Source organism: Dermacentor albipictus, chromosome 10, assembly GCF_038994185.2.
Source record: "Dermacentor albipictus isolate Rhodes 1998 colony chromosome 10, USDA_Dalb.pri_finalv2, whole genome shotgun sequence".
In the NCBI taxonomy this organism is placed as follows: domain Eukaryota; kingdom Metazoa; phylum Arthropoda; class Arachnida; order Ixodida; family Ixodidae; genus Dermacentor; species Dermacentor albipictus.
The window spans coordinates 91,196,316-91,223,725 of NC_091830.1; the positions used below are offsets into that span (position 1 = coordinate 91,196,316).

Genomic DNA, 27,410 nt, shown 5'->3' on the forward strand with positions numbered 1-27,410 from the left:
TCTTTTTGCTTGGGACGTCATGCAAATATTAAGACTTGCTTGCGAGGACAAAAACTGGCTGTGGCTAAGTTAAGGTTAAGCCCAGGATTCGAAGCATACTAGCCTTTATTTTAACGCGACAGCGTTAAGGAGCTCCTGTCGCAGAAAAGCCGGTGTCGTCGGCGTCGGCTCAGACGTGCGGCGCTTGCTCAGGCGCACATTTCGTTGTCGCGCCGAACGCTGCGTTGCTCGACGCTCACCGCGTCCTATGCCGGGCGCGTAGTCGCTGCGCCGTAGCAAAGCCACCTAGAAACAGTCTCTGCAGCATGCCGCAACCTTCGCTTCTCATTCCAACGAGCAGCTCTGTTTCCAGGAGGCATGTCACCTCGTGAGTGTCTAGCAGAGGCAAGCGCAGCTGCTTGTATACCGCCATGACGCCGCGAGCGACGGCGCGAGTTGGAGCCCCGTTTCTCCTCTGTCGTGACGTCACGGTGTCACGTGGTATTGAAGGCGACACCGCCGCGCCTGAGGAGCTGGGTTGAGCTCTAGCAATATGCTTCGCATAAAAAAATGGCTGTTGCTTAGCTAAGGTTAAGCCCAGGATGAGAAGCATACTAGCCTTTATTTTAGTTGTTGAACCACTGTTTAGCCTGGTGAACTGGTGTTGCTTGGCTATATTTGGTTCTGCTAGACGAAGAAACAACTCATGCGTTACTCTGCTTCGCCTTCAAGAGTGGAACGCGACAGCGTTCCTGTCGACTCGCCAAGGGGTGTAAGACAATGGGCTACGGCGCAGCGACTACGCGCCCCGCATTCGACGCGGTGAGCGTCGACCAATGCAGCGTTCGGCGCGGCAACGCAATGTGCGCCTGAGCAAGCGACGCACGCCTGAGCCTTAGAAACAGCTCGTTTCTAAGGCAACACCGCATTCACTAGAGGCGCTTTTGTACCGCTTTGAAGCATCGTACTCGTGGCTCAGTGGTAGCGTCTCCGTCTCACACTCCGGAGACCCTGGTTCGATTCCCACCCAGTCCATCTTGCAAGAGTTGAGCCAAAGCCACCTAGAAAATCAGTCTCTGTAGCACGCCGCAACCTTCGCTTCTCATTCCAACGAGCAGCTCTGTCTCCAGGAGGCATCTCACCTCGTGACTGTCTAGCAGAGGCAAGCGCAGCTGCTTATATACCGCCGCGACGGCACGAGCGACGGCGCGAGTTGGAGCCCCGTTTCTCCTCTGTCGTGACGTCACGGTGTCACGTGGTATTGAAGGCGACACCGCCGCACCTGAGGAGCTGGGCTGAGCTCTAGTCATATGCTTCGCATAAAAGGGAGGGCTTTCGTTTTCCCTAATTTTCTGCAATTTCAGCATTGCAGATCTTGTGCCCTCGAAGTATAGTGCTAATTCACTCAAAGTTGTACATATTTCTTAGCAAAACATTTCTATGCACAGCTTAAGGCACTCCTATGAAATTTTAGTAGCAGAGTCGCATTTCCCGAGTTAGCGCTTACAAAATGTTTCCCGCGTTTGTCATTGCTTGCGCAGGTGAGCACGAAAAAGGTTTCTTAAAGGGCATACGTAATTAGACAGAAAGGAACCAGTGACTTACAGGACTGTGTACTTCGGATCGTTTGGGCGTCATCAGCGTCACTTGCACAGGGGCCCTATAACTTAAAGCTCTTCCAATATGTTTCCATTCCAATCTCCTGACGTCAAATTTGCGCAACCACCGACGCAAGCACCGGGCGGTCACCCGCAGGGTTGTCTGAACAGACGAATGAAACGCTCTCCTCCTTCATAGGAGGTCACTTTTGTTTGCTTGAAAAACGAATAACATTGCCTACACTGAGCGGCTTGTCCTATCTAATTGGCTGACAACAGGCGATGAGAACGCTCAAGTGGAGAGGGATTCACTGGGGCAGAGCCAGTGCACTGAAAATCGATAACCGGATGAAGAGGGTGGTGCCGGCGTCTGCGATTGGTCGGCTTTCCCTTACTTAGCTTGTGGTGGCTAAGTAAGGGAAAGGTGGCATGCAACGCAAGCTCAAGAATGACGCTAAAACGGACCCTCAGCAAAGAAGAGTTGGCAGAATGATGTGGTAAACGTGCCGGAAGGCCTCGAAAACGTTACGCGGCCACGCAAGAACGTTTATTATACGCAAATACACCCAGGCTCTCTGGCAGGTGCGAGTAGCCAGCGTCTCAGTGATCGGCGGCAGCCATCTTTTATTCCTTTCGGAACGGGGCAGTCTGCGGCTATTCCGAAGAAAATTCAGTTTGGTTCGGCATATTATGCATCTTTATCGCGTACACGTCACTTTGACGCGGTAAGTTTGTGCGGTATTGTGACGTCGCGTGACATGCAGGTGAAGTGGGTGCAGCCCGAAAACTTTTTACCAATAGCCGAGCGCTAATGGCGAAAAGGGGTCAAATCAGGAATAACTGCTTTTCGTTTTTCTGTCACATCATGCATATTCAGTGTGTACACATCATATCAGATGGGGAGGTATCGCGGTTATGGTGACGGCGCGTGACAGACAGGGAAAGTGGGCTTGGTCGAAAAAAGTTTTTGACCAATCGTGGAGGGCTGATAGCAGAAATGGAATAGAAAAGTTTGGAATAGTTTACGTTATAGCGCCCCAGGTGTCTGCGAAAAAAATAAATAAAAACATCCTTCGAAGCACGCAGCGCACTGAGTCTTCTGTTAGTTTTCACGTCTACTTACAAAAAGAGGGCGGAACAAAAAATTGGAGGACGCTTAAGCTTCGCCTTCAAGAGTGGGACGCGACAGCGTTCCCGTCGACCCGCCAAGGGGTATAAGACAATGCGCTACGGCACAGCGATCACTTACGATGCGCCCCGCATCGGTCTTAGCGCCCACCTATCACGCGGTGAGCGTCGAGCAACGCAGCGTTCGGCGCGGCAACGAAACGTGCGCCTGAGCGAACGAAACGAACCAAAGAACTCGGTGTCTCGGAGGGGAAACGATCTACGCCAGCCAAACGTCGTGATCGGCACGGGCAGAGAGATAGTAATCTAAACCGGGAGCACGGCGAAGCGTCGTCAGGGGAGAGGGAGTCCCGTGATGCGCCTGGCAGTGGTCCCAATGCGCGCGCGGCGCGCCTCCTGTCGGGGCAGCGCCGTACATTGAGAGGAGGGGGTCTTCTGTGTTTGCCGCAAGATGGCTCTGCGTGTGCGGAAAGCGCAGAAGAAATGCAGCGGAAACGCACTTCGCAACTCGTGTAATTGTTACTTCTGTACGTTACATGTTCATAATTACCGATATATACCGCAGTATAACTTTCCACGGCTCGTTTCGAAGGCAACACCGCATTCACTAGAGGCGCGTTTGCACCGCTTGGAAGCATCGAACTCGTGGCTGAGTGGTAGCGTCTCCGTCTCACACTCCGGAGACCCTGGTTCGATTCCCACCGGGCCAATTACAAAACACTTTAGCAACTCAACTTTTAACCATACTCAGGCTCTCCCACCGGACCAATCTTGGAAATTGCTTTTTATTTATGAAGCGCCTGCCATTATTTATCGCTCACGGTCAACGCCGCAAACGCCGACGCCGACACCGACGCCGACGACACCGGCTTTTCTGCGACACGAGCTCCTTAACGCTATCGCGTTAATATATATTACGTATTACCCACATCGGCACCATTACGTTCAACGTGCTTGCTTTCCCAGTCATGGTGAACATGTCCGCAGTGGCACATTTTAATTTACTGACGCAAGCAGAGCTAGGCTTTTCCAACAAAGTGACGAAAACCAGACATGCAAATGACCACAGATTCTTTTGTAAATGCAAACTCCTAACCGCGAGCCTACAACGTTAGGAAAAGAAGTCTGTGAATTCGTCAGCTGCTCACCGCAGCGGGTTCTGCGGGCAGCGTCGAGCGTTACACATAGGGATATCGATATGTTCGGTTGTAATCGCAGTTTGCAATCTTTTTCGCGGGATGCTTGTCTACATAAGCCTTGCCCCCTGCGGTTTGTGTTCTCGCACCTTCTGGCCGCGCCTCTTAACAGCTGCGAACTGCCGCGCGTACACAACGTTCACGTGAAGCTTTACGCGCTTCGTACGCACATACGTCATCGCTTTCGCGCTGTCCGAAAAGTACGCGAGTGTTATGTTGAATTCGCTGACCGGCTCGGGAGTCTTCACTTTCGTCAGGCTCGTTGCTCTCGATCCGGTAATGTAGCGCTTGGCTCGTAGGAAGGTGTGCGAGTAGTTCATTCATTTCAGAGAAACACTGCCAAGCGGATTTTCCCGCGCCGCTCTTTCATTCCTCTAGCAGCTCCTAGGGCACGTGAAAAGAAAGAGAAAGGTCTTCTAAGTAAGCACCATTATGGCACAGGCCGGGAAGGGTAAGAACTAAAATTAGAAACACACCTTATTGTATCTGGACTTTAGGTTTTTCCCGTGAGCCCGCTGTTGCTGCCGAGACCAATGATAGTCGAGCGCGGCCATCTCTGCTTGTATTTTTTGAAAGTGTGCCTGATTTCGCTGACGCCGGGAATACGGCAACTCATTTATGTTCATGTCACTAACTATAGCTGAAGCGGGCGCTGTTTCCTAGAGTGTAAAGGAAACGTGAATTCACACTTCCTCGCGAGCAGCAGCACCGTGCAACGCACCTGTTTCTTCAGCCGCCATTTTGCTTTGATGTCTCACAGTGCGGCAGCGGCCATGCCGCTGGTTGGTTGGCCGGTTGTAATCCCGCAGAGAATTCTCTCCCGTAATTCCTGATGCGATACGCTTCTGTTAACATGCGCCGCTGAAAGGCGCATTCTCCCTCCTCAACTACCCTTGCTTGGCGCATTGGATGCGAAACGCCTTCTTAGCGTATTACCTCGTTTATATGAGATGCGATACGCTTTAAAGTTCATGCGATACGCTTCTGTCGTACTCATGTAAACGCCGCTTGTGCTTTGGTGTGCGGTAATAATAACTGATTTTTATATTATTATAATTATACAAAACACTTTAGCAACTCAACTTTTAACCATACTCAGGCTCTTACAGAATATGTATTATAAAATCCATGAATACGGCGCTGCACAATTTCTTTTCTATCTTTTGGCATTTATATTCAATTTCCTCCCCGATCCTCCCAGGAGGTAAACTGGAAGTGCTGCGCAAGAAACTATAGTGTCATTCGATGCTCGTACAGCCAAAAATTGTCTCGCCATGCCAACCATGCGTAATTCTATGTCAGTGAATGTGTTCGAAACTACCGCTACAATTAACTAGGAAAGTGTGAATGCTTTATTGATTTAGAGTATTGGTAGTAATGTTAATATACATTAATGGTCGACAATGCCTCGTGGGATGACTTTGGTAGTGCAGAGACGCTTTACGAAATTCTCTGTGTCTGTCCTCGCTACAATTGACATAGATGATTGCTCGCAATAGCGATAGCGTGCTTTGATCAAAGACTTCTAACAGACGAAACTATTTTAGAATGCCGACATCACAAGCCATTGTATCGAAGGCTGACGAGGGCACTGTTGCACCTTTTGAAGACAACCGAATCGGACAAGCGGCTGTAGCCTGAACAGATGTTTATAGTGCTGTAAATACTGCTGTGCTATGCAGTGACGGTATGTGGTGACAGTGACCGACTGTATTGTAGGTATATCCTCCTTTGTTTCATTACCTCTACATTGCTATCACTTTACCTCCCCCTCGCTCCTTTCCCCAGCGTAGGGTAGCAAACCGGATCTTCCCATCAGGGTAACCTCCCCGCGTTTCATCTTTTTTCTGTCGTACTCTCTCTCCACACTAACGGTATCATTGGGAGTAATAGTTTTTGGCCAGCCCATCGCCGCTGATCGCATTCCCGTTTACTTTCCCTTTGCTACTCCTCGTATTAAAGCTGCTAGTCAGGAGTCCAAACCATACGTTGACTACCCATAGCGGTGATGCAACAACAAGCAAATCAGTTGCTATGCTTTTTTCATGTATGAAAAGTATTGACGTCTATCTCCACGTCGCAAGCTGCCGTCACCGCGGCAGCTTGCCCAACACTACCATTTAGCGGGAAAGCTATGCTGTGTCAAATATGGACCATTAATTAGCACTGGTCAAGTTCTTCGACAGCCACCCCTCGCAGTTGCATTAAAGTTATGGTGCGCGTCGACCATACTACCTGACGCAGCAGAAAGGTTGGTTTTCCTGTACCCGTGTGCCGCGCGTCGAGTTTTTGTCTAACCCCCTTCCTGCGTGACGCTTCCCAAAAGGGCAACTGCGGGCCTGCACTGTTTGAGATACTTGACCCTAGTGCCGAGAAAAGCTGGTTTGTAGCACTGTCAGGTCGTTCAAGGTCCACCGGTCACCTCCTGCTGAGCGCCTACCAAGCAAGGAGGCAACGCCTGACGGAGGCAGCCATCGGAGAATGGAGCCAATGGAGTGCCTCCTTCGGCCGAACATGACGTCACCTTTACAGACCCTATGATTGGATGAAAAGGACGATACCTGTACGGGTTCGCCGATTGCATGAAAAATAAGACATCTGCACAAGCTGCACGATTGGCTGAAAATGACGTGACCCCGAAGGACTGTAGGGGTTATAAGGCAGAGGACCATGGGAAATAGAGAGACGTTCTTCTTACCGCGGGGTTCAGCGTCCGATGTGCTGCCGGTCGTAACGATGCCTTTGTTACGGTTCTTTGGGTTCCTATCTCTTGTACACATTGTAAATAAACATTGGTAGAGATGATAAAGTTTATTTATGATTTAAATGATGGTATGAAGGTGTACTTACATAAACCTTCTTTTCGCTAAAACCCCCTCAACGTCTGCCAGCGAACATACGCATGGCACCATCCAAAAACTAGTGGCAGCGATAAGGATGAACTTTCGACCAAATGAGTCCGGAGAAAGTGGGAACAGCGAAGTAGAATGAATCTTCGACCCAGGGAATCCTTTACAACTGGGAACAGGGAACTAGTGTGAGCCTTCGACAGAGGCAGTCCTTAGAAACTAGGAGCAACAATATTGATGAGCCTTCGATCAAAAGAGTGCGGGAAAACGAGGAACAGCGAAGAAGAATGGGACTTCAACTCAGGAAATCCTGTGCAACTCGGAATAGCTGACCGATGAACCAGGTGCCGTTTTTTTTCCTTTCGATTCTTCAGATAGGAAATTTTGAGTGTTTATCCGGATCGTTGTCTGAATCGAGCATTCTTAGCAGATTTTCATTTTGCACAAATTATTCAAGGGAGCAGTCCTAATCACCACTCGCGAGCAGATGCAATCGTACTTAGAAGGTTGATGAGGCAAGACGTGCTGTCAGTGTGTGAGGACTTGGGAGTTGAGGCGGATGATGCTGTGACGGGGCCAGCCATTGAAAATGCAATGAAACAAAGTGACAATGACAACGAAAGAATTGAGACTGCTTGAAAGGTGGTTCAGGAAACATTCATCCGCGAGCTGAAACAACAAGAGCGCCATCGAACATGTCAAGAGAACAAGCGAGAACTTGTTGTGCGCGAAAGGGAACATGAGCGATAAATGACATAGCACGAAAATGGTAATGGCCACATTCCACAAAGAGATTGAAGATGTGCAGCTGGTAAAAGCAATAAGACAACAGCTGGCTGAAAGACCTCTGGGAAGTACGCAGGGAATGTCGGAGGAACTCACTAGCAGATTTTCGTCGACACCAGTAGAGAGGAGTAGTACCTGTGAGGTTAGTAGCGCGCTCACAGATCAACGGGAATGGTTAGCTGTTAATGATGCCTTAGTGGCTATAGAGGCTGTTGAAGGCCATAGTTAGAGCGACGAAGGCTGTGTCAAGAGAACACTCGAAAACGCTAGGTTAGCTGTGAATGAACTGGCACAGTCACCGCGCGTGTACGTCGCATGTAGTGTTAACAAGTCTTTTAACGAAGTTCATAGTACCACTGGCTCCACTGGCACGAGCGCCCAAGTCGAGTCAGGGCTGCATGCCGGAGCGAAGTGCAAGCTGGTTGATGCAGTTGAGGCTAGTTCACGAGAGTTCAAGCTGCCTAGCCCAAAGGCAAATAGCTGCAATGTCCAAAGATCGGTGAAGCTGTCCGCAGGTCTAGGTAGCAGGAAGAGCGGTGATTGAGGTACGAAGCATTCAAACTGCACGGGTGAGCCAACGATGGAGACAAACGAGCGGCCAGACCTCGTGATGCGTAGCTCGGGCAAAGACTGCTGCATTCTACCAGAGTCAGTTAAGCTCTCCACCAGTCAAAGCAGAGAGAGATGATTTAAGTACAAATCACTGAGACCGCGAATGTGAGACAGTGAGCCGGGCCGACGTGTTCTGTACCGCCAGCACGAGGCACGAGAAGATGGACTAAAAGTGAATTCGAGGAAAAAGTGCCATAGAATGAAGCGTTGTTCAAATCTTAATGCGGCGGAAGTGTGACGCGCTGAACGAATGGAGAAAAGTCAAACAGCATGAGGGGGGCGCGAAGAAAGGAAAGGTGTGATCACTGTTGACAACGCTTCCTATTAACGCTCGTCCAAGCCACCAGCTTAAACGAGTCAGGGAAGGATATTCTGCGCTAACGTGGACAGAAGACACGAAGCTACGACTGCTTCAGTTCTGTCATTCTTTATGTGGCGCAGCATGTAGTGGGGAGGAGCGCAAGGTGGGAAAACCAGACGGCGTGGTGAAGGAGACGCGACGTCACCTGGCGTCATATTTCCAGGTCGCCAAGACGCAAATTGACAGTTAACTGTAACATTTCTAAGAACTGTTGAATGTGAGACCGTTTGTTGTCCCCGGACAGCTAGAATAGCTTTCAAGCCCCGAACACCTCGTGTGCGGCCTAAAGTGCGCATCCGTCGTAGGGAATGCCATATTAAGCTAATAGCTCTTCCAACTAGGCACAATCACAAGCACGACGAACGTACTCCGCGTTGTGCTACGGCGGCTGCTCAGGTTCGGGCTTTTTAGCCTCTAGCGAGATGGCGGCAACCGACTTCACTTTTGGACAGCCACGTCCAGTCCAAAAGCCTAAGTATATAAGATAATTGCTTTTGTTTCAAACTAAAAATGAGCAGATAAGCCTTCGTATGTAGTGAGTAGAAAAGTTGCGCCACATTCGCCTTCGTGACGTAAGCGTGTACATGGCAAAAACTCGTTACAAATATTATAAAGCTGCGCAGAAGAACGCAAGGTAATTGTACAGGTTGTTTATATTAAATATTGCAGGAAACGTCAAAATATACGTGTTTAACACAGTTGCTCTCCTGTCAAGGCACAGCGACGGGCAGCTCTTCCAATTTGCGAGCCAGGCTATCGACTCTCGCTCTAACTTCTCAGCATTCCGGAAGGCGCAACTCTTTTATTATTGTATGTTGCATGATAACCATTTCTGGTTATAAAACAACCACGCACTTTGTGAAGTGCCCACTGAAGCTTTAAACACCACCTTGGTGAGCTTTGCTTTACCCCAAAGTAAACTAGTTCTTCGAATACTGATCGTCAGGGCTTTCAGGCTTTCTCAACCCTTTCAGTTATTCGAGCCGGTACCTATACTGCAATATTATCCCATAGTTCGGCAAAGAAAGTTACCTAGGTATGTAAAGCACGCTCCGCGGTGTGGTTAAAAAGGATATTTGCTCAATTAAATCACATGCGGGTCTTTTGCCTCTTGCAGAAAGATAATTGTATGTTTGAATCAATTCACAGAAATGCTTTCATTACGTCTTGATGGGTCTGCGTCTATGCCTCTGCGCATGTTCCCTTCAGCGTTCTGTACGAAACATTGCCAACATAGCTGAATAAATCGGCCCGACCAGGAGCAATCCTGGAGTGCAGGTTGCCATTATAACTAGCTGACATTGCTGATACTACTAATATATAATAATAATGTCTACTATTCTCTAATAATACTACTACTAATCTAATAATAATGTAAAACTAACGTCTAATATCAAGCTGCGGAGACTGCAAATACGTTATGTGAAGGTTGCATGGTATTTGCATAAATTCATAGAAAAATATGACTTCATCCGCTGCGTGTTTGGAGAAGAGGAAAAAGTTTTTAATTGGCTATGAATTCTTCAAACATTTGACACGCTAAACAAGGCTGTCTCATTTATCTCGCCGTAATCTTTGTCACGCAGTCGCACGTTTGCCTGCTGTTGGACAGTTTGACAGTTTCGGTCATCTCATGTGAGCGACGCAACAAAAACTCAAATATTGCTTAGCCCTTAATATCTTCTTTTTTATGTTGATCTGTCAGCGCAAATGAATATATGACATGGATTTCACTCTCGAATGTCAGTGTTTAATTAGTGCGTGTTCTGGTTATACTGATGAAGAGCGTTGGAAACTTATTCTGACATGACACGGCGCATTATGACATGACACCTGGCTTTAGGAATATGCATTCGCCAAAAGCAAGCAGCATCGTTAGTTAGTGCTATAAATTCTTTGACGAACATCCTCGAAAGTTCATCTTCGCTGGCCACTACGAACGACCCTTCTACGTGGTAAGTTCGGCATGTTGTTGTAATCGAAAGTTATTTCTACAAATATTGCTTCCTTACTAGTCATGCGTTTTGCGCCAGCCATTACTAACAACTCTCTTCTCTACACAGTTTCCAGACGTACGTGGCTGTCAAGATGAAGTACTACTCCTCGGTCGTCGCATTGATTGTTCTCCTGGCTGGTACGAAATTGCAGAAATGCAAACTCTGAATCTCGCCCGACATATTTAGACTGCTATTTGTAAAACCCGCCGTGGTTGCTCAGTGGCTGTGGTGTTGGGCTGCTGAGCACGAGGTCGCGGAATCGAATCCCAGCCACGGCGGCCGCATTTCGGTGGGGGCGAAATGCGAAAACACCCGTACACTAAGATTTCGGTGCACGTTAATGAACCCCAGGTGGTCGAAATTTCCGGAGTCCTCCACTACGGCGTGACTCATAATTAATAAGTTGCTTCGGCACGTTAAGCCCCATAATTTTATTTAACTGCTATTTGGAATCACAAGCCTTTGGAATCCCGGTGCTGTAAATCTTGGGCTCAATACAATAGGATGAAAATGTTCCTTGGTCCTTTGACCTTTCACTAAGCTTCATCCTTGATTGGGCTCCTCGTAGGCACATTCTCACGTGAACCACAATATGATTCAGTCTACGCATATGACGCAGATCCGACGTAGTGTGCGAATGAGTGTAAGTGTGCGAAGTTTTGATGACCCACAGAGGCAAAGTAGCTGACTTGAGTATATGACTTGATCGAAACAGCGTGAACATTTCACCGAAAAATGCATCATTCGACCGGAAGGCTGGGCATTGCACATAAGGCGGAGTTTTATCCAAAATAAAAAAAATCTTGCTAAGTAACAGGACACGACGAGCTTCGCCTTCGAGAAACTCTCGGCAGAGAACAAGGACGAAGTGAGACACGCCGTAAATTTCGAGTACGAGCGCGTCCCGTAACTTCTGTCTTTGTAGTCACGTGGAACATGGCGCATGCGCAATGTTTATAAGTAAACTGTTGCTATTGGTGCTCCTAGCCCGCCAGCAGTCTCACAGTGCTAGTCTATATGAGGGAAATTCTTTAAAATGCTGTACTCCATCTATTTTACACGTGAGTCCTAGCGCTGATTAAAGCTGCGGCCTTCTGTGGTGCGAGATGCAGAATTAAAACACACACACCACAGACGCGCACACACACGTAAGTATATATATATATACCTATATATATATACTTATATATATATATATATATATATATATATATATATATATATATATATATATATATATATAGATATATATATGTATATATAAATATATATATGAACAGAGATAAGTCTACGCCTGAAACGCACGTAGTGAAAACCACAGGCGCAGGCTTATGAAAGTGTATCACGCACGATAGTAAGTTATGACTACGCGCCTTGTCCTGCATTCCCTACGCGTAGTGTGTTTTGTATCGCATTCAAACTCGGCGAAATTCTGCACATACCACGCGCTGTAGTGATCGATGTATTGCGAAACATTTTAGAGGAACTTGTCGGTACAGCATTGAAGACAAATTGCCAGGAAGAAAGAAACAACCACAATACTAGATTACGCTTCATAAACGTTCTAGAAAGAGGAGAATCCATGAACCTTCATGAAACTAGGAGTAAAAATGAATATCACGTCAGTCTACCCTTAATGATGCAAGGGCTCACGCCATGAAATATTTGATTCTTTATTCCTATGTCTCAGTACTTGTTTCAACTTCAAACCACTGTTAGATACCCCCCAATGTATATATACGAAGTGTTCATAGTAAGAGGAACGAGGAATATTGCCACGGCATACAGTGAATCCTACATGCACGTGCGAAAGATTGCCGACGCTTCCTCCTACGTATGCCACCTGTTAGTGCTCGACCGGTGCCGAGATTTCTCTGCGTTCACTTTTCTAGCAGTGGGGTGGTCCTAATCTTGATTACGGTTAAGTGCAAATACTTCATCTTTGTATCTGTACTTGGAGTAGCACTGGGAAGACAATTTAGCCTACGTGATAATTGTGCGATTTTTCGTGTACAAACGCTCAGTGGCGTAGCAACAGGGGGGGGGGGGGGGGGGGACCGTGGGCCCGGGGCGCAAGGGGCCAATAGGGGGGGGGGGGGCATATACGTCTGAAGACACCCCTCTTTCCGCCGGCTACACCCCAGGGGGCGGGGTGACCGAAGACATATGGGCCCCGGGTGCCAGACGACCTAGCTACGCCACTGCAAACGCTTCCTTTTCATGAGGCATAGAACGTAAGAATAAACGAGTTATTTGAGATTACTGAAATGGTCGATATTCCTTGGGTGCAGTTGTCATGGACTTCAGCTCCGGCCTTTTGCCAAGTAAGCAGACTCCATCTGATGCCGCTGGTGAGTAGTTGGAGGTACGAATGGCGCATGCTGCAATTTTTCGCAAAAGCAGCTTATGCGTAATTTTTGCAGTATGCCAAGCAAAATAGGCGAGACAGGCACGATTTGCCCTTCATGCGGGCTCGTGAAATAATATACAGTAAATTACGCTAGTGCGTGCTTCAAACATATCGACTAAATTGCGGCTTGTATGTGGTCGTTGTGCCGGCCTTTGCGGTATGGAGAGATAGAGAGGTTTATAATACAAGTTACCAGATGACATATACCTATGCAATTTTGTCTTTCACGCAATATTGATAGGCGAAAGCTGTGAGGTAACAGTACATCGGGTGAGTACAGAATCATATTGCAATGGCGCCTTAAGTAACTGCACCTGGGCAAATTAAAACATGAATGGTCGCAATGAATTGTTGTTCTTTTTTTCTCGCAGTTAGGAACCTTGCAATAATTCTGCGCAAGAGAGAATTAGTGTCATTAGCATAGTTTCTTCATCAGAGGAATGAGATGAATGTATGTTTTTAACGTTAATTCCACACAAAGGCAGAAAATAAAAACGACAGCGCAGTATTTTTATCTGCAACCCTAAAGCAACGCATAGTTTACTTGTTCTCGAATGGTATGTTCCGTAGGTGTTTTTAACGGAAAGTACTATGAGCTCACCAACGATTACTGGAGTCCGCGTTGCTCTTGCTTGGCCTGCATCCGTATTATAGGCTGCAATCATTTGCAAAAAAACACATTATGTGTAATTACTGCACATGATCTGCACATTACTGCAAGCGTTTTACGTCTTAAATACAAATGCTTATGGTAAATGCAAATATTAGTGCGATATGAATTTTATGGACATGCCAGTAAATTTCTGCCGTCCTCGTCCTCGTGGGTGTCGCCATGAGGTGCCACATTAAGTACAAGCGCGATAATATGACCGATGCGTGCCGTATTCTATTGCTATGAGGGGAGACATGGGAGTGTAGGCTTAAAGGATGTTTGCTTTTTGCGGCGGAGTCTTCTCGCGCGCGCAAGAAACGAAGGTTTGGACGGCGCGGGCCGACTTTTCATGCGGACCAGGCCGGTATAAGGGAGATGTGCGCGCATTAGGGATTGGGAGGGGAGGGCTCCGGGTGGGGCACTTCTACTCCACGTCTACTCTGGCTGCGGCAGTGCATACCGAGGCTAATCGTGGCTGGGTGCGTGCTTCCGCCTAAAGAATCTGCCGTAGCGCATTGTTGCTCTTGTTGTGTAAGAGCCACTATATGAGCAATTTTACTTTTATATTTTGTGTTGGCTTGCGCCATCTTTTCAGCTGAGGGCTACCGAAATTCGTTGGATTCACCAGAGGTGTCTCCACGCATGGTTGTCGCAAGGTGAGTGGCATTCTCTTCGAGTGTTGTCTGATCTGTCATTTCAGCTCGCTGCCGCATTGTTGTTGCGATTTGATATCCTCCTCCTCTTCTTTTTTTTTTTGTTGCTCTCCCACTCTTGCTGACGAATCTATCAGCAGGACTTCATCCATCTATTCTCGTGTATGCTAAAGCGAAATGGCAACCTCCCGGATGTGGGGATCGCTACACATCGTTTATTCCGTGTTTCTCCATGTGGCATTTCCGTGGTGCTTGAAGGTGATAAGGTCTAGACACGGTTTCTTTGATAATCTGGCCCCCTTTCTAGTTGGAAATTGTGGTTCTAAGAGGAGTTTCAGTGCGTGTTTTTCAACGAGCCAATTGATGGCGTTTGCTTTCTTTGAAGTCAGGCTGTAACCACAGTCGTATTTATCGCGTTGAAGTGGTATAGCACGAGTAGCGTGTTGTTTTTTGGCATCTTTGAACCCCTCGCTCATGAGGTATGTGCAAAAGCCTGAGATAGAAACTGAGAACGTGAAAGACGGAAGAAAAGCAGGCTGTTTAAGAGAGATATTATCTCCGGCTGGCTACGCAGTTCATGGTAGGAGCAAAGGGATGCAATCGGTGGGAGGGAGAAAAAGATCGAGAAAAGAAAAAAAGACACACACAATACAAAATGGTATGGTGTGCACTTTGACGCTGGTTGTGAAGACGTTCCTAGCCTGACGGGAAAGCTCACAATGTCCATAAAATGGACAATACTAAATACCTACTATACCGAAGGAAAAGGAAGCAGCAGACCACGCATACAATCAGAAGCAAGCTTTGTACCGAACCGAGGTGGGCGAAAGGATTCTTCCCGGACGAGAGGGACCGAAAGATACATCCATACCGAACTCTAGTGCACAGCTAAATGAAGATGTATATCGCATTTTCAAAATCCCTCACGACTGGACGCATTTCTAGACACTAACTCAAAACACAGAGCCCAGACAAGATAGCTTCAAAATTAGGATCCTCAAATATCTGGACGACCACTTGATTGAAGGCCTCACGACATCCTTTTAAAGCCACTCGAAAGTAGTAACACTGCCAAAGGAATTGAATAATAAGCCTTCAAACATCACTGATACGCGAACCATATTCCTGAAGTCGTGTCTAGTAACACTTTTCGAGTACGCGATGTGTAAACGCTAGAAACCTAATGTGGATGGCACACGTTTTGTTCCTAACTCAATGAATGACGTCCGGTCGCATTTTTTGACTCAAGGTGCACTACTCTAATAGTTGGAAGGAGTACTCGATTGTGTGACCACACATGGAAAATGCATACTCGCACTGGTCCATAATGTAGAAGTTTACAATGCCGCGCCAAAGGCCATCATCAAAAACTTATAGCAAATAAATAGCTGCAATGAACGTACATTTGCATTGGAGCGTTATTAAAGCACAGCGCCGCAACCGTAGGCGTTGATGTCCTGAGAGCAGAAAAGAAACAATGCCAAACACAGGCACTACTGAGGAATCGTTCTTATCATCTTTTGTCTTCAACGTCACCATGAAAAACCTCGCAGGGCCAGAAGAAGATATCACACACTCATCACGCAATGTGTGCGAACGGCAATAGTATTTGGGCAGTTCGAGGTTCGAACAAAGAACAGCAGGACTCCGTACAAGCTCGGTAAACTGCGTCACCAAATATGCCGAAAAGTGCCGCCTGGAATCCTCTCTAAAAACATATGTTCTCCTCGTCCTCAAAAAGGATCAAACAGAAAAAGCAATGGTAGACAAGCCTTTGAAATTCACCTTAAACAAACTATACACGGAGTTAACACAGTCCGCATATCAGGTATTCACATGCATCGTTGCGGTTGCAGTAACGGTGCAATAAACACACAAAGAAGAACTGCCTACCGCGTAGCTCGTGTGATCAGTAGACTCACCAATCCAACACATAGCATGAAGGAGGAAGACCTATAATGCTTGACTCAGGCTCTTATCGTCGGTAGAGTCACTTACACGGCACCTTATCTCTACATAACCTGATAAATAATGGCCAAATATGCCAATAATTACAAAAAGGTACAAGCAAGCCCTTTGGCATTCCTGCAGCCACGGGAACAACTAAGTTCTGTCCCTGGTCATCCAAAAAGCCTTAGACGAACTACTTGAGGCACAACCATATGCGCAAATCTCGAGCGTCAGCCTTAGTAGAAGAGGCAGAACAACTCTTCGAAAATTATGGTGCCCAGTGAAGACAACCAACAGTCAAGAGGCTCTCCTATATTCCATTCATATGCAAACAACGGTGATCCCTATTTTGCGTAACCAGCATCGAAAATGTGACTTGGGCAGCAGGAGAGAATGAGCCAAACAAAAGCAAGAGGATACGGCACTCTCTTCACTGTTCACTGAATAGATGCGACCATGTACCCGAATCGCGAAGGCATGGTAATGAGCGCGGCAGGACACAGGCAGGAGAAACTGGCATCCACCTCCAGTGGCCTGCACAACGTCGCCGCGGCAGAGGAGGCCGCTATCCTTCTCGCCATCTCGGCATCTAGACAGAATCAGGAATTATATTTTCCTTCTGAATGTCAATCAGAATGCCGAGCCTAAGCGAACAGCCATCAGCTTAAAGGACCTTGGGGTATTCCGAACCGCCTGAACAAAATACCCCGAACCACGATAGTCTGTACACTATGACAAAACCATCAGCGTAAACCATCATGCACAAATGAGAGCCAGAGTTAACCCAATTTGTGCACTTCAAAAGACGCCTGAAGATGTCAGCTTTCAAGCACTGCACACCTAGTACGAAATGGCGGCATTGTTCGAGAAGAACGATACCACCACCTACAATAGCTGAAGTCGCGGTCTATAGGCAACTCCAGATCGACGCCTACTCTTAATTCACGCTCCTCCACCAGACGTACCCTACCTTCTGCCATGTCTGCTGCCCTTTCTGGAAAGAGCGAGCGACCCTATACGACAGCATATGGGCCTGCCAAAAATTTTTTAATAACTCCCACAAACAAAGCGAAAGATACGAGCACTAGGAGTTGTTCCTGCTCCCGGATCGCCACGCAGATCATCAAACCACTGGGCTCCACCGCGGTCAATGCCTAATCAAAAAACGTTTCCGCCCCCATCGAAATGCGGGCGGCGTGGCCGCATTTAAAAACCCCAGGCAGTCCAGATCTCTGCAGTCGTCCAGGACAGCGTGCCTCATTATAATGTCGCGGCTTTGGCAGTTAACACCCCATAATTGACCTTGTGCAGTGCGATCACATACCATGACGATGAACGTACCGGTGGCCGGCCCCTTGTCTTGCGGTCATACGGACTATATATTTAGCCGTTGTTTTTATTCATTTTCCTTATTAGTATCGGAATAAAGATAAGTCGCTTTACAATACAATAGTGGCGGTGATAATAATGTATGTAGGCGGGCTTACGCTGACAAACAACGGCCGTCAACGGCCGTCCCTCACAGATAAGTCAGTAGGCGTGACAATCGAAGAAAAAAATTACCGACGATCACGTTACTTCCTAATGCGAAATTTGAGCGCAGCAAATAAGCTGTTTCACCTTTTCGATAGATTGAGGCAAAGAAATCGAGCAACACATGTATGCGCTATCACAGAATTTTTTTTTTATTTTTCACACGTATTCCTTTAACAAAGACTCCACTAACAGTTCTTGACAGTCATGAAGGAAGCTTTGTGGTCGGAGAAATAGACTGATATATGTTCGACTTGGTACACCAATGCTTGATTCTCAAAGACGAGATCTATACAAGTGCCTCGCGAGGTTGTCACAGCCGTGGGACGCGTTACGAGCGAGAGGAACGGGATGTTCTCCCGCATAAGTGTTAGGAAATTGCTGTTTGTCTTTATGTCAACATTAAAGTCCCCCACTACTAACATCGGTGTGGATCGATGGACGGTTAATGCGAGTTGCAGGAAGTGCACGACGTCTTTCGTGAGTGCCGTAGCGGACTCACGAAAGCGGTATCAGTCGGTCGCTGCTAGCGCTGGGGGGATGAAAGGGGGGCGGAGCTGGTTACGAGGCCGACGACAACGCCGACGCGAAACCCAGGAACGGACGCCAAAGAGCCATTTGTGTAGCCAGCCCTCCTCCACAGTCTCTCCTCCTCCCTTCCATCATCCTCCCTCGCCCGGAGAGCCGACAGCGCGCATGCGCGGCGGCGGAGCAGATTCGTCGGCGAGCTGGTTACGAGGCCGATGACGACGCGAAACCCAGGAACGGACGCCAAAGAGCCATTTGTGTAGCCAGCCCTCCTCCACAGTCTCTCCTCCTCCCTTCCATCATCCTCCCTCGCCCGGAGAGCCGACAGCGCGCATGCGCGGCGGCGGCGGAGCTGATTCGTCGGCGAGCTGGTTACGAGGCCGACGACAACGCCGACGACGACGCCGACGCCGACGACGACGCCGACGACGACGCGAAACCCAGGAACGGACGCCAAAGAGCTGCGCTCTAAAAGACAAACAACTTTATTTTGCCACTGCAGGGTAGGAAGTTAGGGCAGGTGGGCCTAGTGTGGCTCCCAGGTGGGGGCGACGTCTTGGGCCCACGAGACTAGTGCGAGTTGCGTTTTCTTGTCTGGCCTTGTCAGCAGCTGGTTCCCACCCTCTTCGGAGGGAACTGGCAGTAATGATCGTGGGGGAGGGTTACCCTCGCATCCCCAGAGAATGTGTGCCCGAGTGGCGAACACTCCATGGTCGCACTTAGTGCAGACGGGGTCGTAATGCCCTCCAGTGATTAAATAAAGTCTAGAATGACTGTGTATTGAATTGCTCTGCAGTCTGCGAAGCATGGTGGCTTGCGCTCGTTCGAGGTCGGGGTGGGGAGGCGGGTACACGCGTCTCGTCTGCTTATAGAAGTTTGTAATTTCAGCATAGGATTTGGGGGCCTCTGCGAGCGCATCTGGGTTCGAGGGGCCGGCCTCCCGGTTAGTTAGGCCTCGGGCTAAACAGTCGACCCCTTCGTTCCCAGAGTTCCCCGCCTGAGCAGGTACCCACGCTAAGCTTATAGTTCTGTCGAGAGCGCAACCGCGGAGGATGTGTGCTGCGGGGAGACAGAGTGAGTTTTTTGAGAAATTTTGGATGGCTTGTTTAGAGTCACTGAGAACCGTGATTGTGCGGGGATCCGCGATGGCTAGCGCGATCGCAACCGCTTCGGCAGCGGTGGAGGAATGTGTGCGCACTGTAGCGGCACTGATGAGAGTGGTGGTTGGCATCGCTACGCAGGCTACGTATGTGTGACAGTCGCATTTCGCCGCGTCCACGTACATGGCATGTTCGTCGGCGGAGTAGGTGACGTCTAAGGCTTGTGCCTTCAATTGGCGGCGCCTATCGTGACGGCCGGGTAGCATATTCTTGGCCATGGGTCTGATGACTAGCCGACTGAAGACTCCAGTCGGGAGGGGAGCAATGGGGTGGATGTCACCTGTAGGGTTGATATTAAGACGATTAAGAATATAACGACCGTGTTCGGTGCGAGAAAGACGGTGTACCTGTGCAGTCTTGTGTGCCTCTATCAGCTCTGTGAGGGTGTTGTATACTCCAAGCTGAAGGAGACGCTGTGTGCTGGCGGACTGGGGCAGTCCCATTGCCGCCTTGTACGCCGAGCGGATGATGCTATTTACCGCCTCTTCATCTTTGCGGTGGAGGTGGTAACAAGGGTATGTGTAGACAATCCTACTAATGAGGTAGGCTTGTGTGAGGCGGCAGAGGTCGGTCTCCCGCATTCCCCTGCGGCGAGTGGCAATGCGGCGGATTCTAGCCAACGCGATATAGCCGATTGCTTTTTTGTGAGCTGTGATCTCGCGCGCCTAGTTTGACCTCAATTGGTAGGCAGCAGGAACGGAAATGCCAGTCTTCATACCGCGAGCGTTCTCAGAGTGACTGCCGCGGTCATTGAGTGAGATGTTTTCATGCTTGCCTATGTGGACGTGACAATGTTATCATTAATTACTTAAGTACGCTAATGTTTGCAGCAGTTTATACGGCTGATAAAACCACTAACCTCTCTGTAAAGTGGAAAGTTGGGCTAGTTGGTGAGTAATCATCATACCTTGCTGGTGAAGCAGCGGACTGACACGGACACAGTGAAGACAAATAGGAAATGTGCACTCTCTTAGTGTCGTCTTTTCCTCTTTGTCTTCAATGTGTCCGTGTCAGTGCGCTGCTTCAACAGCAAGGTATGATGAACCTCTCTGTGTATAGCCGTTTTACAGATTGCTGTCCCATTCAGTGCTTCTCATTTCGGGCGAAAGCGTAGATTTTTTGTAGAGTAGTGGCAGTCGATATTTACGCTTAAGGTGTCATTCTGTTTTTCAGGGTAAAGGCCAAAAGGGAGACGTCGACCATATCCCAAGTGCAGGGATTACTGCAGTACCCCCATGAAAATGGTCATTGCCTTTATGTTTCCTTTATGTTTCCTTCGTGTGCCCTATGTGACCTTTATGATTCCTTGTCCTTTGTGTGACGTCCGGGACGCCAACTTTGTGTGTACCACATGTTTACTCATCCTAATGTATACCTCGAGGAAGTGACCTTTATTATGCCTCTAGGATGTGTCCTTTATGTTTACGGCAGGATGTTAACTGGGTGTGTACTATGTGTTACCTGAGTGTACACTTGAGCACACATGTAGGTGACATAGAGTGCACATAACAACTGTCTGTACGTATAATACAGGCAGATATATCTGTACTTTGTGACAGCCGTTGATACACTCTGCAGAGTCATTGTAAGTACTAAATCTTGACTTATCCTTTCCTTTGCCCCAAGAAAACAACCCTTATTATAATAATTGTAGTATGTGCCCTTTGTCTTTACGGCGGGATGTTACCTAGGTGTGCACTTCGGTGCACACGTAGGTAGCATAGAGCATTAATCTATATATGGTGCATGCACTCTTTATATGTTACCTACATGTGCACTTGAGTGTACATGTAGGTAACAGAATGTGCGCAGTAAGCATCTTTTGCGAATAGTACAGTTAGAGCTATCTGTACTGTATGTTAGTCACTGGCAGATTCAAGGAAAAGGCACTGCTTGTACCCCTCGCACTAGACATGCAGACCGGCACTAATTGTGGCTATATTGTGCGGAAAATCGACCATGCCGTGAAATAGGATGGTGTAAATAATGATTTATGCCATGCATTCTCTTAATATATCAAGTATTTCTTACTTTTTCAACCTGCTATTCTCCAGTAGCAAGTCAGATGCAGACATCTGCAGTATTTAACCTAATATGCAAGAATGTCATGAAAGTTTTGCGCCAGCTAGGCTATCAATAGTTGATTGAGTGCTTAAGACGGTTCTCATAGCAGGCGTCTTTCAGATGCTCCGCTTCGGCTCCAGTTTGGGAAATAATCTACTTAAGTTATATATCTGGCTTATATATATATATATATATATATATATATATATATATATATATATATATATATATATATATATATATATTATGTAAAAAGATAATCACTGAGCGCACTCTGTTACCTGGATATGCACTCGAGGGAGTACACATCCAGGTAACATAGAGTGCCCACAGAGGTGACATAGTGCTCATATACATCTATATATGTATATATATATATATATATATATATATATATATATATACATATATAGATGTATATGAGCACTATGTTACCTGTGTGGGCACTCTATGTTACCTGGATGTGTACTCCCTCGAGTGCATATCCAGGTAACAGAGTGCGCTCAGTGATTATCTTTTTACACATGCTACAGATAGATCGTCTGCCTGAAAGATGTATTAACTTTAACTACTGGCATATCAAAGTAAAAAAAAATGGGGGGGGGTGCACCTGCCTCTCCCTCCCTGTCTATCTTAGCCGTATTGATCACCACGCGCCATCAACAGTACATACGTACATCAAAGCCTCATGCAGCGAATAATCCCTCACGAAAAATAACAATCGCGCGGCGGCTGGAGACGCGGTGGCACGACGCGCAGTGTTCGATGGCTTGCGCTACATGAACCGCAATAAAGGCGGACGCCTCCGCGGCCAATCTGCCGCTTTGCTAGTGAGCGTATATGATTATACAACGATTTAAGTAGCTGTTCTCGTCGCTTTCGCGCTGACCACAAGTACGAGTAACTGCTGTGTCGATATTAGCACGCGTGGAAGAATGTCAGCGCGGATCCCGTAAATGCTTGCTTGGGTGTACAACTGAATAATTTATAATTGTGAGTTGGCTGAGTATGAAAGTTGTGTGCGGGTTATGGCCGTATTTGATTACGCGAGCATGCAAGCAGTACGCCTGCTTCACTTTGGCCGAAGTTCCGCTGCCGCTGCAAGCCAGCCATCGCCACATTTTGTTGCATTTATACCTTACGCTACGGCCAATATGATTCCACCTATTCAAGATAAGGCCTGAAATTCTCAAGAACACGCCACTGGGCGCCATAAGAAGCGTGTATATCTGTGGCGATCCCGAATTTCTGATCGCTGGGTGTCACAGCTATCGTGGCTGCCCGCACACCGTGCGCCATCCCAATCAGACGGAGCTGCATATGGTGCGCGCTGATTGGCTCGTGTCCGCCGGCAAAAGTTCGCGCATAGTTCGTCTAAAATCTCTGTATATACTTAAAGAAAAAAATGCTGCGCACCAAAACACTTTAAACTCAATAATTTGTGTTTAAATGCCAGCCTTCCTTCCAGCTACGATTTTTTTTTAAATTTCGAAGGCCGTGCTTTTTAAAAATGCACGCCCTAACAGTAAATGCAGATCTTGGAGGCTAAATTCAGTCGCTAACCGCAGTGCGGCGCTGCCGCAGTGTGACGGTTGACGGTGAGCTGGGCCACGTTGTGTTGCTGTGAGCGGTGAGAGTGCTCGTTGCAGTTACACGGTAATTTAATCATATTTTCGAAGGGCCTAAACAAACTGTGATCCGCATCGTGTGCATTAACCATCAGGAAACCTCTGGACTCGTGTAACGCCATTAGTTCGCCTTATGTTTTCTGTGATACGCCAGTGTCGTATGTGTACTACAGCGCCCGTCCGAGCTGCCTTTGTTCTCGCCTGTCCGCGTTCACTCTTGGAATACCTAAAGCCCCTCAATCTCCCGAAGTAGCGCCATTCACTTCCCTCCTCCTCCGCTCGGCGCGACCTCGACGGTGGCGCCGCCGGTGGTGGCCCTGCCGTAGCGGACGACGGCTAACACGCTACGGGAGGAAATCCGCAGAAAAGTTCGTTCGAGCGCTGCGGGCCAGTTTTTTCAATCGAGATCTTTCTTCGTCAGTCGGTAACTGGCCTATAGAATTTTGTATTGGAAGTGCGGAAGAAATAGAGAAAAGGACCATTATTCAAGGCGTATTTAGGCGTAAAGCGCGCGACGTTGAGAGTTCGTGTTGCTGAAAAACGACGCAAGCACGCCGTGTACTCAAACACGCGCGTAATTACCAAAGTTTCAGGTGTTGACAGCGCGAAAGTATGTGTAGGTGGTTTCGTAGGTTCATTTACGTACCTGCAGGATACTTTTGTTTGGCCGGCGCGTGAGAGATTGCTGACCGCACAGAGCCGTAATGGCTGTGTGCGGTCAGCAGTTCCTGGCCACAGGGCCGTTTTTTTTTTTCATTGCGGGGTGCTTTCGTAATCATGACGATATATTGTTTTTGTTTTACAAGTACTGCTCCAGGAGGGCACATGTAATCGCTAACGGAGGCCTCTGAAGAGCACGTGACATTACAATAATGCAGGCGTCGCAGGGAGTGTTCGCATACAAAATTGGCTGTCCGCGATCTTATACCCCTTGGCATGCACAGGCTTCGGTGAGCCCCATCCAGCCCTTGTTCTAGCTTTGGTGTTCCCGTTGCCGCTTTGGTGCCCTGGAGGCGCCGTCAATAATACTAAATAATTACAATGTGTTACAACAAGTAAATAAAATTTATTGAAGAAATACAATCGCGCCGATGCGCCAACTTCTAAAGCAGCGCTAGTGCGCCCGCGCGAGTATCATGAAACGCCAACGAGGAATTTACCGGCCCACGTACGACTATACGATTAAAGTGCACGTTAAACATCCCCAGGCGAGCTAGATAAAGTTATCCGGAGCCATTCCCTACGACCTGCATCCTAGCTTTAGTCGCTTCGGAACGTTAAAAACGTTAATCACCACAAACCAAATCAATACATCCGGGCGTACATTCAAAGCTAAAAGACTGCATCGTAAGTCACATTGAGCCTTGCAAAAGCGTAGAGAATGTGCTAATTTCTGGTGGAGCTCGAAACTCACGCTGAATAAAGTCGCTTTTATGTCACAGGCCAGCAGCAGATGCGTGCATTTCGCCGCAAGACGAAACTACATGAAACAAAGAGAGCACATTCGAAAAAAAAAAATCAAACAACGCGCTAAAAACCAAGCCGAGCATGAACACACACTTTTTCGAAGCGGAAGGCGTGAACTGGGCTCAAAATAAGAGGTTGTGAGTAGCCGTAGCCCTTGCTTCACTAAGCCGTGCGTTCTCTGCCACTTCCTGGAAGTCAGCCCGCCCGATCCTGCGAATCCACACTTCTTTTTGCGTTGCGCCCGCCGGACGGCAAAGCAAAAAGCTTTTTGCCCTTCCTGTGTCTGTTGCGGCAACCGAAGGCGCAGCAGCATGACATCGCAATTAAGTTCTCGGCCCTACACATTCCATTACGCTAACGCACCCCGTCAGTCCGCCTGCCGTACTTTCGTCGCGCAGGCCCAACAATGGAGGTTGGCGCGCGCTGGCAAGAAAAAAGATATGCAAAAGCGCGGCGCCTGCTCCGCGCTGGAAAGAAAAAAAATATACAAAATCGCGGCGCCTGCTTCCACGTGACACAGATTGGCCAATGGGGGAGCGGAGGAGGCTGGGGCGACAGGAGGCGTGAAGGAGGACGCGTTGGACGTGCCAGGGTGAGCGGGGTGGCGGAAAGATCCAAGAATGGCGCTACTTTTGAAAAATTGATGGGCTTTAGGAATACCTGGTACTGTGGCTTCGAATTAAGATGTGTGGAAGAATTTGTTGCAAGTCGTGCTTTCGTGCGCTGGTGTTCATCCGCAATTCGACAGAGTTCGCGCCTGAAAGAGCGTCGTCGCATTGTGCCTGCGAGACGAAGGAGCCGTTTGCTGACAACACTGAAGGTAAGCAGGTCAGACGCTTGCGCGCATTCTCGCAGCTTTTGGTTCATGTAGTAAGCTTTGTGGAACGACAACAGAACACTTTCTGTGCGTATGTTGACCATGTTGCTGTGAACATTTAGCAAAGCGTTTCACGAGGGGAGTTTCCGTGAAATGTATTATTTCTTACCGCTTACTTGCTTTATGGAGTGATGTGCTACCACCGCTGATTGTTGGGACTTAATGGGCAAATATTTACGTAAACGCTGAAAGTTACTGTTTTCTCGGTAGTTTCCCGGCAAGAAATTCTTCCGTAGATATGAATTTCCGCAAGTTACGTGTGTAATGCATGTCGATGTGTCACAGGCATCGTGAGTTGGCACGCGACTGCGATGTTTGGCACTTGAACAGATATTAGCTTGTGTGGAGATTACTTTATTGATAGTGTTCAGTTTGAAGTCCGACATCGCGAGAACTTGTCTGCATTGTTTGTGTTCCACGTGCTCGCGTATTTGTCTTTTATATTGTAGGGCAAATATAGACGCACATTACAACAGTGAAATTTCTTTTATGCGAAGCATATTACGAGGGCTCAACCCAGCTCCTCAGGCGCGGCGGTGACCATGAAATCACGTGACACCGTGACGTCACGACAGAGGAGAAGTGGCTTTGGCTCAACTCTTGCAAGACGGGCTGGGTGGGAATCGAACCAGGGTCTCCGGAGTGTGGGACGGAGACGCTACCACTGAGCCACGAGTACAACGCTTCAAAGCGGTACAAAAGCGCCTCTAGTGAATGCGGTGTTGCCTTAGAAACGCGCTGTTTCTAAGGCGTGCGTCTCTTGCTCAGGCGCACATTTCGTTGCCGCGCCGAACGCTGCTTTGCTCGACGCTCACCGCGTCCAATGCGGGGCGCGTAGTCGCTGCCCTGTAGCCCATTGTCTTACACCCCTTGGCGGGTCGACGGGAACGCTGTCGCGTTCCACTCTTGAAGGCGAAGAAGTAATGCATGAGTTGTTTCTTCGTCTAGCCGAACCAAATATAGCCAAGCAACAGCAGTTCACCAGGCTAAACAGTGGTTCAACAACTAAAATAAAGGCTAGTATGCTTCGCATCCTGGCCTTAACCTTACCTAAGCCACAGCCATTTTTTTTAATTGAGACATGTCAATCAGACGCTCGTTTTCATTAATATTTTCATCCGAAGAACAGGATGTCAGTGCCTGCGATTGTTAAAGACACTGGCTTGTAGCATTGCCTAATAAGGAATGCGATTTTCTTGCGATGCTTTCTGCTCGATGTTTGCCACTCTCATAACCCACCTTCCACGGCTGGCTGTTCTAGTTAATAACGATAGCGGAATGTCGGTCACATCAATGAGCAGAAGGAGTAGCATCGGAAAAGGGATCGCTAAAAAATCGCGGCCCAGGTTTTAGACCCTTCATAATCGATTGTTCGTTTGATTTACTAGATATTTAGGTTTTGGTGATAATTTCCCAGGTAGTCTGATGTTTGCTGCTGGTTTTATTCCCGCCTGAATTTTACCATATAAGAGTGTAACCACTTCAGATATAACTACGAGACATCTGTACAAGCAGGCACACAAAGATTTGTTGTCCAGTTGCCTACTCCTAAAGTCATGTACTACTTAGCAGCTGCTGCAGAAATGCTTAAAAGAATTTGTGAGCAGTTTATTACCTGAGTGGACTGGCAGCTCACTCTGTTTCAAACAACAATTAGTTAAAAGCTTCTGTGTTGCCCTGATGTTTTTATGAGCTGTTTTTGACTGCTCCACGTTTCTTAGCTGTGTGCATACAGGCCAGGCTGTTTTTGCTTATATGAATATTTTTGAATAAGTGAAAAAGATTGGCTTTTGTCTTGTTTTTCAGATGCCTTGTGAGCACTCACCCAAGCACCACACTTCAGAGGTCTGCTTTGAGCAGATGTGGCAAATTGAAGTAACATCCAGATAGTCCAATAAACTGTTCGTAGTTTCAGACAAACCTTTGCAAAGTATAGTCAAAACTTTCTTTTAAAAGTGCAAGCAGTGATCCAACCAGATCTT

At 47.8% G+C, this 27,410-nt stretch overlaps 1 protein-coding gene across 1 annotated transcript; it reads left to right on the forward strand.

Moving 5' to 3' along the window:
• Window positions 1-10,425: 10,425 nt before the first annotated feature.
• LOC135918161 (uncharacterized) lies at window positions 10,426-27,341 on the forward strand. The gene is made up of 7 exons (XM_065451817.1): window positions 10,426-10,464; window positions 10,573-10,643; window positions 12,798-12,857; window positions 14,164-14,224; window positions 20,566-20,636; window positions 25,300-25,371; window positions 27,235-27,341. Exons 2-7 carry the CDS (start codon window positions 10,598-10,600, stop codon window positions 27,243-27,245), a joined length of 321 nt encoding a protein of 106 aa, XP_065307889.1. The 5' UTR covers window positions 10,426-10,464; window positions 10,573-10,597; the 3' UTR covers window positions 27,246-27,341.
• The last annotated feature ends 69 nt before the right edge of the window (window positions 27,342-27,410 follow it).

Bases quoted from the DNA above. Each gene is read 5' to 3' on its own strand.
- LOC135918161 (XM_065451817.1), top strand. From the start codon at position 10,598: ATGAAGTACTACTCCTCGGTCGTCGCATTGATTGTTCTCCTGGCTG. The intron at 10,644-12,797 runs GTACGAAATTGC...CCTTGGGTGCAG, and splicing joins ATTGATTGTTCTCCTGGCTG to TTGTCATGGACTTCAGCTCC. The intron at 12,858-14,163 runs GTGAGTAGTTGG...CCATCTTTTCAG, and splicing joins GACTCCATCTGATGCCGCTG to CTGAGGGCTACCGAAATTCG.